The 11,507-nt window shown below is 48.1% G+C and overlaps 1 protein-coding gene and 1 long non-coding RNA gene across 3 annotated transcripts; one reads left to right on the top strand and one right to left on the bottom strand.

The window, feature by feature from the left end:
• The first annotated feature begins 2,168 nt into the window (after window positions 1-2,168).
• Window positions 2,169-4,751, top strand: LOC133144522 (uncharacterized). Its single transcript, XR_009710716.1, has 4 exons — window positions 2,169-2,868; window positions 3,064-3,160; window positions 3,309-3,586; window positions 3,665-4,751. It is a non-coding gene; the product is annotated as an uncharacterized LOC133144522 (long non-coding RNA).
• Window positions 4,752-8,536: 3,785 nt separating this feature from the next.
• Window positions 8,537-11,276, bottom strand: LOC133144500 (zinc finger protein 696-like). 2 transcript variants are annotated; one of them, XM_061267255.1, is made up of 3 exons: window positions 11,014-11,276; window positions 10,336-10,613; window positions 8,537-10,043 (listed from the first exon to the last, which is right to left on the bottom strand). In XM_061267255.1, the coding sequence occupies exons 1-3, from the start codon at window positions 11,243-11,245 to the stop codon at window positions 9,021-9,023; spliced, it is 1,533 nt and encodes a 510-aa protein (XP_061123239.1). In that variant the 5' UTR covers window positions 11,246-11,276; the 3' UTR covers window positions 8,537-9,020. The 2 variants fall into 2 exon arrangements, with proteins under 2 accessions (XP_061123239.1, XP_061123240.1); XM_061267256.1 differs by having other exon boundaries at window positions 8,537-10,040.
• Between the last annotated feature and the right edge of the window lie 231 nt (window positions 11,277-11,507).

Here is an 11,507-nt window from a genome sequence, read left to right as displayed (position 1 = left end):
ATTTGTTTGAAGCGCTTTTTTAGCGATTTCAGTGTTGTCTTTGGAGACCTACTCATTACTTGCATTGATGCCCACCTACTTTTCCCGGTGGTCCGGCCTGTGACGCAATAAAAATACCCTGAAATCAAGACTGAACGACTTTATTTGAAATCACTTATCGCCTATTCTCTGATGTTTGGAGGGTTTTTGTTTGTTTCACGTGATTCCCAAAACAGCTACCAACTTTTTCATCACCACTGGCCAGACGCTTATAGTTGTAAATTAGTCTTTAATATTTCACTAAATTGCCTGAAGGTAGGTAGTGGGAGTGTCTGTCTGGGTGAACGCCTGATCTTGGGCTTGTCTGCTTTTGGGTCTGTAACCAATGAGCTTCTTGTTGCACTGGTTTAGCTGCATTTTTAACCGTTGAACAATAAATAATCACAAGATGAATCAAGTAGCGTGTTGCACCATAAAATATAAAGATACGAGATAAATGTCCATATTAACCACTCGAAAGATTTTCTTTTCTCCACTAGTGACATGATCCTCTGACCGAGGTTCCAGGAGAATAAGAAAAAATTGTGACTGTATTATACTGCCCCCAGTGGTCGACGTGGGCACATCAGAAGGAGCAGCAACAAATTTAAGTGTGGGACCAGAGAGTCAGCTTTATTGTCAATTCCTTCATGCCAAGACACACAAAGAAATCGAAATTACGTTTACCCTATCCCACGGTGACGAGACACAGTACACAATAAACATACAAGTAAACAACGCAAAATAAAAACAAGGCACAAACAATGAATAAGAGTGATGAATAAATAATAAACAAAAAACACAGTAAATAAGAGGAGCAAAACCGAGCAAGAGATACACCTCTACGACGTGCTAATCTTATCATGACCTTATTGTTGCTATTTACTATGTGTATGATTCTTGACTTGGTGCAATTTGAGGGAATGTGTAAAAAAACAAAAACGTATTTATTAATACCTGTTATTAACACCTGTCGTATATAATTGTATTTATTAATTGCTTATTTAACTCCCATGAGCTTATCATCATAAATAAATTTGAATACACGAGACGATTAAACTTTTCAAATGTTTTGTTTTAAAACTGTTTTGCTGTCACAATAAAATAGAACTTCTCATTAGTACGTAATGCACAAAACCCAATTTAACTCTACACGTTCCGAATTTAGGATAACGCGTCAAAATGAGCAACTTTATCCCTAAAAAGTAATATTTTGCTGGCGCGTGAGGAAAGACGTGAGTGATGTTTCGTTAACGTACGTTCACCCTTTGACAGGCTAGTGACTCCAATGCATCTTGAAAAGTAGTGCACAACTGATGGATACCAAAAAAGAAAACCGCAGGGCATTGAATGCACTGTTTGGGTTGTCATAGAAGAAGGTATTTAGGCTCTCGTCTCAGAAAAAAGCTTCATCGGGATGCTGCATCGTCTGTGAGCAACTGAGCAGTCCGCTTGCCATCGACTTTGTGCCCTGACCTCGATGAATGCCCCAAAAAAAGTATTTATGAAATGGGGGACCGGGTTCTGGATTGATGTGCAAATGAGATGTCTTTCTATAAGGCAAAGGGGGCAAAACGGCTTTTCGCTCACTCACTTGTTTGTTTTTCCCCAGGTGAGTGACAGGGAAATGGCCCAGCTGCACCCGGGAGAACTGGACTTGACCACTGAGGACTTGATCTTGGACAAAGTGGACCGTAAGGCCCGCCGTGCCACGCCGCCACTCAAGTTTCTGAAATGGATGTTGCCGATTTGATTCGCGGCCCGACCAAAATGACATCATGGTCCCGGCAGGCTCGGATAACAACCTATTGCGGCTCACTCCTTCGCTGGGTTACCCGACAGAGCCCTTTGGCGGGGCGGGGCGGGCGGCGGTCAGGTTGGCCTGCGCACGGCCGGGTAGCGGGCATTGCGTGTCGAAGGCAGACTCGCTAATGTGGCGTCTCATCCCTCAGTTCATATCCAGGCCAATCTAGAGGACGAGCTTGTCAAAGAAGCGCTCGGAACGGTGAGTGCTCACATTCATCCTCCTTCATGTCGCACCTACCGGAGGGCCCGAATTTATTTTCTCCTTTGTTTGTTTGTTTGTTTGTTTGTTTGTTTGTTTGTTTGTTTGTTTGTTTGTTTGTCACCAGACATCAAGGAGAGCCAGAACATCGCTTTGCTGCACCAACAGATCGGCGCCTGGGATGCGATTTTGGAGGTAAGCGCCCTTTTAGCAGGCCGCTCCACCGGCTCCTCCACCTCTCTGCCTCTCGCTCGGCTGTCTTGCAGTGGATGGAGGCGATGCTGAGCGGCTTCCAAAGCGACCTGTCGTCCATCAGCGGCGAGATCCACACACTGCAGCAGCAGTCGCTCAGCATGAATGTGCGTCTGAAGAACCGCTAGGCGGTGCGTGGCCAGCTCAGCCAGCTGGTGGACGAGCTGCTGGTGCCCGGAGCCATGAACTGGTCCGTTTGATCCAGGAGGAGGAGCCAATGAGTGACTGGCACGTGCGTTCCAACTGCAGCTGCCGCTGACATGGTTTGGCGCAGCCTAGCCGCTGAGCTCGCTTTCGCTGGCCGACTTCAAGCTGAAGGGCGACCTGGTCGTGGTCCTCAACGCCCTGGGAAGCAACACCTCTTGAGCTCACATAGCTGGACAATGGCAATGCCATGGGAGGCAGTGGTGCCAAAATGCTGGCCAAGGCCCTGCAGATCAACGGCAAGCTAAGGTGGGGGCGCTCCAATCCGGTGCCAGTCTGGCACCCGCCGCTCTTTGCTGGCTTATTGTCGCCTTCTGCAGGACGCTCATCTGGGACACGAACAATGTCAGCCCTCAGGGCCTGCAGGAAGTGGTGTCCGCCTTGGAGAAGTGAGTTTGCGCTTCCTCAGTCGGGATGGCAGATGAGGCAAAGCCACAAAAGGCTTTACGTTTTTTTCATCACAAATAGCCCACATGCAAAATCAAAACAAAACCCAGTTTTGCTCATACCAGGTCTGGTGTGCTCCAATCTCTGAACTTTTTGCCGGTTAAAATCCATTTCAGACTTGTTTTCTTTTTTTAAAGGAACTTCACCATCCGGTTGAAGCCGTTCGTTCCCATCGTGGATGCCGCATAGGCACTTAAGACACAGCCAGAAAAGACAGAAGACGCTCTGCTGAAGGTGACTTCCGAGTTCCTTTTGTGATTTGGGACATCAATTCTTACTCGTGGTATAGTTAACTCCTCAACTTGCACGGGTGAAGCGCTGAGGTTCCCGGGGCCCTACTTTGAAACTAGCGTGATCATTGGCTTGGTGTCTTTGTCTGCAGATGAAACCACAAAACCCGGAAGTACTTCCAGGAGCAGGCGTACTGGCTGTAGCAGGGCATCGTCACCAGCACGATGCAGCAGGCTGGCGCCTCGGCAATAGCCCCTCCTCGGACCGAGTTCGAGCTGACCCTATGCTCCTCTGTGAAGATGATGGACACCATGTGTGTGAAGGTTCAGGACCACCTAAACTCCCTCATGTTCTCCCAGGACACGTGCGGTCCGGGAGGACATGTAAGTGGCGGAAAACCTGATGAATGATGCAAGAAACTCCAAAAGGGTGGGTGAACTTGAGCTCACGCTAGCTGGTTCTGAGTGGAACTTTGAAGTGTACCCCTTCCCTTTCTGGACCCTCCAGCTGCTCCCTTGCCTCTACCACCTGGGCGGCGGGCGATGCTTTGCGCGGTGCCATTCAAGACAAATTGGAGTCGGTGGCAATGGAAGTGGCGCGCGGCCGTGATGGAGGAGCAGCTGCAGGTAGTCACATGCTGGCAACTGGACTCCATGTACCGTATTTTTCGGAATGTAAGTCGCGTTTTTTTTCAGAATTCTGGTGGGGGGGCGACTTGTACCGCGGTGCGACATATGTGAATTTTTTCATAAATTAAAAAAAAAAAAAAAAGGGTGAAACCGTGATAAACAAACCGCGATGTAGCAAGGGATTACTGTAACTTGAATTTCAAGTGACGTCAGCAGCGCGGCGGGGCGGGGCGGTTGTTTACATAAAGGACAAAGATTCGATCACGAGGTGACGAAGATGACGAAGGGCCGCACGTACTACCGGCATCATTAGCGGCTTTGTTTGTAAGTGACACGGAGGACGAAGAGTTTGAAGGATTTAAGGATTTGGAGTGACACAGAAGGTTTAAAAAACTATTATGGCTTTTACGCACGCCCGGTCCTACTCTATGGAGCTCTCTTTCACCTCCGTGGATGGAAGTCAGGGGCCGGCGCTCAGCCGGGTGGCTACCCGGGGACGGTGGATGGGGCTCGGACATGGCTTTTACGCACACCCGGTCCAATTCTACGGAGCTCTCTTTCACCTTCGTGGCTGGAAGTTGGGGCCCCGTGCTCGGCCAGGTGGCTCTCCGGGGACGGTGGATGGGGCTCGGACATGGCTTTTCCACACGCCCTGTCCTATTCTATGGAGCTCTCTTCCACCTCCGTGGCTGGAAGTGCCACCTCCGGGGATGGAAGTCCACGCCGGTGCTTGGGTCCTTGTACTTTGTCAATGCTACAATAATCTTATATACTAGATTTGTGGATAAATGAAGAGGGTGGCGTCAGGGCGCACGCGCGGCGTTGTTGACAAAGGACGAGGAATTTGATTGATGGATTTAATGATTTGGAGTGACACAGATGGTTTGATAATATTATTGCTTATATACCGTTTTTTTCCAAGTATAATGCGCCTCCATGTATAATACGCACCCTAAAAATGGCATGTCGATGCTGGAAAAAAGCCTGTACCCATGTATAATACGCACCCAAATTTCTTTTTTTTTTTTTTTTAAGTCCCAATGATCGTCACACACGCATCTGGGTGTGGTGAAATTTGTCCTCCGCATTTAACCCATCCCCGTGTGATTTTGATCCATCTCTTGGGGCAGAGGGGAGCAGTGAGCAGCAACGGTGCCGCGCTCGGGAATCATTTGGTGATCTAACCCCCCAATTCCAACCCTTTTAGTCCGAAACGTCACTTCATATCTGCAGACGATCTTGGCATAGGTGCACAAGCCACTGATTTCAAAATCGTGGAAGACAGACTCTCCAATGCTCTGACAGAGCTAACACCCTACTATGAAGAAAACCACCTGCGTGCAAACCCATCATAGACACAGGTGTGTGCCTTCCGCCTGCGAAATCGTGAAGCTAAGCGCCAACTGAAGGTCAGCTGGTCAGGAACCCCCGTTGAACACTGTGAGCACCCAGTCTACCTAGGGGTAACCCTGGATAGATGCCTCTCCTTTAAGACCCATATTGAGAAGACTAAGTGCAAAGTAGCTGCGAGGAACAACATTGTCCGCAAGCTCACTGGCACAACATGGGGTGCTAATCCACAGACTCTCAAGACAACTGCCCTTGCTCTCTGCTACTCAGCTGTGGAGTATGCTTGCCCAGTATGGGAGCGAGCTGCCCATGCCAAGAAGCTGGACCCCGCCCTAAATGCTACCTGTCGTCTTATCACTGGTTGTCTAAAACCAACGCCTACAGAGCGCCTGTACATCCTGACAGGAATAGCCCCACCAGAGATACGTCGACAAGCAGCAAGCAAGGAAGAGCGGCAACAACAGTCCACTGACCAAAGACATCCTCTCTTCGGCCAAATACCAGCCAAAAGCCGCCTTAAGTCTAGGAAAAGATTTCTGAAAAGTGTCCCACCCCTCAGAACACCGAGCATAGGCAGTGAAAGAGTCACTTGGTGGGAAGAAAGATTTGACAATCTTCCACCAGAAAGGACTCGGCCAAAGATGATCACCAAGGCCGAAAGACAGGATGGAAGACGGCAGCCCCCACACACACACCGAATCGCCCATAATCAAACTCTACTGCAAACTCGCCCCACCCCAAGGACTCATCACCTATCAAACTCGCCCCACACCGGCCTGTGCAACTAGAGATGCACCGATCCGACTTTTTCAGTTTCGATACTGATACCGATGCCGTGGCTTTGCGTATCGGTCGATACCCGATACCGATCCGATATTATGGTTGACTTAACAAGCTACATACCTCTACATGTGGAACAGAAAAGACTAAAAGCAATGGCATCAGGCATGACTACACAGTTCTTTGCCTTAAATGCTCATTTAAGCAGCAATGAGAAGTGCTCCCTGAAAACAAGCTCTGCTTAGTCGAACACAAAAAAAAACCATTCAAAATTATTTCTATATACTGAAAGTGCAGAGTGGAATTAAAAATAAAATATAGCATCGGGACAAGAGATTAAACAAGTGACTTGGTCAAATACAATAATCAAGCAATGTAAACATGTCTCTACATAGTTGTGAAGCTCATGGTATCTACATCTCTTACTTCTTGTGACAAGTGTTCTCACATTTTCTCATACATTTCTGACAGTGCGGTCTCAGAAAAACACTTGCGCGATGGCAAATTGTACCATGGCTCCAGGTGCTCAAGTAAACGTCGGAAGCCCTCGTTTTCAACAACACTCATCGGTTGCCCATCCAAAACCATGAATTCCAACTTTCTCAGTAATTCTCATTGCTTTTGCGCTATTGCCTGGGAATTCTTCCCATCTTTGCAGTGCATCTGCTAACGTTAACTGCTGTGTAGGTCCACTTCCCGCTCCCTTTGATCTGCTCAACTGCTGGAACCCCTGGTGCTCCGTTGTGTGGTGTTTCTGGAGATGCTTAATTGAATTGGTAGTACTATAACTGGCAGTACTACCAACACCCTTGGCAACATTAGCTTTGCAGACATTACAAACTGCCGTCGAGCTAGTTGGCGTGTTCAGTTTAAAGTACCTGCACACAGCTGACTCTTTCGTTCGCTCCATGTTTGCGTTTGTTTAGAAAACTCTCGCGGCACACGTGCTCCTGACGTATGACATAGCCCGCCCGCGTCCTGCGGCACACGTGCTGCTGACGTATGACGTAGCCCGCGTCCCAATAGATTAAGGAAAGGATCGGCTCACAGATCGGCTCCATTTTCCGAAACTCGATCCATCTATGTTGTTGATATCGGGGCCGATATCCGATCCAGATATCGGATCTGTGCATCTCTATGGTTGCACAGTGCAACTGAATATAAGCTGACCAAAGAACCTTGAACGTTGCCTTTTCTGAATGGAGACTTTCTGCTCTTGAAGGGTCCAGCGCTGTATTGTACTTTCCTGAAAACAGAGCTTTCTTAACAAGAATTGTGATTGAACTCAACCAACCTGTGTAAATCTAATTTCTGCTTCAGTGTCTTAGCATTTTCCTAAATCTGAAGAAATGAAACGAGCATGCAGTGAGTAAATTGGATAACAGGTGATTGGCAATGGCTTTTGCCGTGAGGCGCAGATAGCGCGCTCCCTAAATTATGGACCAAATCCAACAGTAACATTCTGGAAAAGTATCATCTCAGTTTTGAAAACATTAGGAACTTTAAAAATGCATGCTTAATATATAAGTGTTTAAATGGCCTGGCTCCTTCTCTGATGGAATTCATCCATAAAAAAAGACAATACTAGGTCAACACCCAGGGGTGATTGTGAAATTGAATATAGAAGAACTACTTTTGCTAAGAGCGTACTCTCCATATATGGCTGTCAATACTGGAATCTACTCCCTGCCTCAATTAGAGAGATCCCTTCTTTTGATGTTTTTAAAAGGCGACTAAAACAGTGGCTAAAAAGCTCACAAACTTGTAAACTTTTAGTAAATATTAGTCTGCTAGGACAGTTAGAATACGTAGTTTTCCCACAGTGTGCATATAACCTTTTATACTATGTTTTTATTTTAATTTTTTCATCTCCCTATAATGTACTACCGTTTTTTTCCATGTATAATGCGCCCCCATGTATAATAGGCACCCTAAAAATGGCATGTTGATGCTGGAAAAAACCCTGTACCCATGTATAATACGCACCCAAATTTTGACTCCTACTTAAGTCCGTAAATGTAAAATTATTTCAGAAAAAAGATAATCTTTGGGAACAACTGGATGTTATTCTGCCGGTCAGTATCACTGCGCATGCGCTAGCAAACTCGATAACGAAGAAATGTTTCGGATTTGTGTAGGGTACATTGTGACAGCAAACGAGCAGGTGATCGAGCAAGCGTCTGATACGAGAGCATTGTGTTCGTATGGCGCGTGTTTGAAGTGAACAGCAGAGAAGAAAGCGCATCTGTAATGGCAGCCTCCATATCATCTCCGGATAAAAAAAAAAAATAAAACATTTTTTTTTTTTTGATACATGTATAATGCGCACCCCAGGTTTTAGGACAATAAATTAGTTAAATTTTGCGCATTATACATGGAAAAAAACGGTAGTCAATCTATCTGTATGTCTGCTCTGTCAGGCTGAGTTAATGTAATGTCTAATGTCTATTTGTCTGTCTGTCCTGTCTATGTTCTATGTCACAAGGACAACGGATGAAATGTAACTCCGGCTAATTCCGACTGGTTTTACACTGGGATGTTTGTATATATGTCTACATCTTTAGTGTTCATCAAACTGGTACTGTCCTGTCTAAATAAATAAATAAAAATGCATTTAAAATATTTTGAAGACATGTCTAAATTGGAAAATAAAACAATAAATACAAAGTTAGTGGCAAACGTTTGCACAGTCCAACAGCAACAATAAAATGACATTTTGTTTAGTCATGTAAGAGTGTACCACCAATGTAACATTTGGACATCTGACATTCTTTACAAACTATTTGCTCGGTATTTAGCAGTTTTGGTTATTGTGTGTGCATCCTTGTGCATCAGCACTTCTACTTGTAATTTTAATGCCCACCATCTTTTCTGTTTTGTAGTAGATTTATGGTGACAAACACTCAGAGACTGCTTGTGCCGGTGGAATTTACAGAGGTCTTCTTACTTTGATACAAAAAAGACCCAATGCTGCCGCCTGCCGGCTATAATTGTCACTACACATACATACGTTCCCAGAAAAATGAGCCAAAGTTGGCCACCAAATAAACTCAACTCTTTAGAGTGGAGTCACAAAGGAAAAGAAGCAAGCGGTCCCCCCCGAGTCAGAGCTGCAGCAAGCATTGGCGCGCGTCAGTGGCGGCATGCACCTTCATGTGCGCCTCCAGCGAGCGTTTCTCCTGGTAGCGTTTGTCGCACATGCGGCAGGCGTGCGGCTTTTCGCCCGAGTGCGTCAGCATGTGCCTCTTGAGGTCCACTTTCTGCACAAAGCTCCTATCGCAGACGTGGCATTCAAAGACCTTGTCCTTCCGATGGAAGCGCTCGTGCGTCTCCAGCGAAATCTTCTGGCGGAAGCGCTTCCCGCACAGGCCGCAGACAAAGGCCTTCTCGCCTGTATGGATCTTCGCATGCGCAGCCAGGTTCCCCGCCTGCCGGAAGGTCTTGCCACACACCCGGCAGGCGTACGGCCTCTCGTCATTGTGAATCCTCTTGTGCACGAGCAGGTGCTGGCTCATAATGAATTTCTTGCCGCACTCATCACAGCCATGGACGCGCGGTCTGCCGCCTGTGTGCCGCTTCAGGTGCCGCTTCAGCACCGCCTTGTCTGTGAAGGTCTTCCCGCAAAACTCGCAGATGAAAGGCCTGTCGCCCACATGCGCCCTGGCATGGCGATCCAGAGCGCTCTTACGGGTAAAGTTCTTGCCGCACTGGCCGCACGACAAAGCCGGCAGCGCGCTCTTGGGGACCCCTCGTTCCCGGAAGGAACGGAGGCGTTTGGCCTCGCAGCCAGGAACACGGTCCTCCGTGTGCTCTTTTGGGATTTCCTGAATTCGCTCAGCGCCGCCGCTTTGACTCAGACCAGCGTCTGGCAGACCTCCACTGGACCCCTCGGCTTTCCGGAGGGTGCGGACGCACTCTGGCCCGCGCTCATCAGAGTACTCTTGAACAAACTCTTCAAACCGGTGTGGAACCCCATCTTGAATCTGTTCATGTAGGTGGCCCCCCAACCTGCAGTCGCCCTCCTGGTGAGAACGGTCTCCTGGTTCAAGGGCTTTGGTGTCGTCTATGCGGTCCTGGCGCAGTCCTGTTGGGGCCGTGGCAACGTGCTTATCTGTGCTGAGGGTCTTCTGGGGGGCAGAGGTGGGAGAAAGTCACACATGCACGAATAACCAGCAAACTGAAAGCAGCCATCTTAATCTGGCAAAAAATAAAAAATCATGCATCAAGTGGAGGGAATGGCTATGTAACATTTTTGACAATCACACCCGTTTACGTTCTAATGATCAGCAACAACAAGCGACGGATGATGCTAAACTATTTGCAGGGGCAGCATCATAGCCATAGTTGCCTTCCACAGGCCATCATTATGAATGTCAACCCAAATGAATTGCAATTGACTTTGTCATTGTTGAGTCCCACCTGTGTTTGAAGGTTGTGTTCCGTGCGGGAGGAGGGCTTTCCCCTTGTTGCGGGTTCCGACTTTCCCTCCGTCCCGAGTTTCGGCTGTCTCCTCGCCGCGGGTTCCGCCTCCTGGGCGTCTCGGTCCTTTCGCTTCACCAGAAGGCTGCTTGTGCCGTAAGACACTCGGCAGAGGTGCAACTCGCCGTTGCCGTCTCTTGGGCCGTCATTGTCTCCTGGACCATCGTAGGTGGGGGACCCAGAAGGGAGGTCATGTGACAGTGTGGAGGGCTCAGAGTCTGTCAGGAAGGGCACCCGCGATTAGCATCGCCACCATCAACCCCTCTAGCAACGAATTTCCAATGGACGACCGACGCACACCATTCTACCGGTGGGATGGCTGATGTTACATTTGCAACTTTTGAGTTCTGGGAGGCCATGTCAACTTAACTCTTTGGGGTTTTGGCCCCCATGAGTGGAGGACATTTTGAATGTGAAACTTGTCAGCCGATCGGAAAGAACATGGGTCTATTCTGAGACAAAAAATTAAGTTCGATCGTTTTCCTAAGACTCAGGCAGTGCACAAGGTTTTAGTTTGGTTTGTCTCTTTCGCGGGGCTAAAGAGGAGCTTGACATATTCTCAGGATAAATTATAGATATCATTTAGAAGCTCCAATACAATGCACCAAAGACGCTGACCTGCTGCGGCTCCCGCTGCTCGATACTCGCTGAAGATTCGCTCGACGGCGGCGGAGACGGCCCCCATGACCATTCGCCTGAGCTGACGCTCATCTCGGCTGGCCCGCTCCTGCAACAGCCGTACAACGCGCTCGGCCGCCGCCGAAAATTGCCGCTCGACAGCCGCCCTCAGGCTCTTGTCCCGAGCGCCCGGTGGTCGCGGGTGCCCGTCCCGTTTCTTCTTCGCCGCCATTTGCGTGACGTAGCGCGGGCGGAACGTAAACAAACCGACTTCCGGTTGTCTTGGTCACGTGACGACACGCGTGCGCTCTATCACCCTGATGTTAACTTCCTCGGCTCTCGGCAAAACAACTTTGCTTCATGAAGTTTATTTGGTTTCCCTACAAACTTGCCTCCCATGTCAACGTCTCAAGGAGCGATTCGGCAATAAAGATGATAGCTGCCTTTGTGCTCGCAGCACTGAGATCAATTTGTTCTAATTCTTGCTTGCATCA

This window comes from Syngnathus typhle, linkage group LG20 (genome assembly GCF_033458585.1).
Source record: "Syngnathus typhle isolate RoL2023-S1 ecotype Sweden linkage group LG20, RoL_Styp_1.0, whole genome shotgun sequence".
Lineage (NCBI taxonomy): Eukaryota > Metazoa > Chordata > Actinopteri > Syngnathiformes > Syngnathidae > Syngnathus > Syngnathus typhle.
This window is presented reverse-complemented; position numbering and strand designations above follow the sequence as displayed.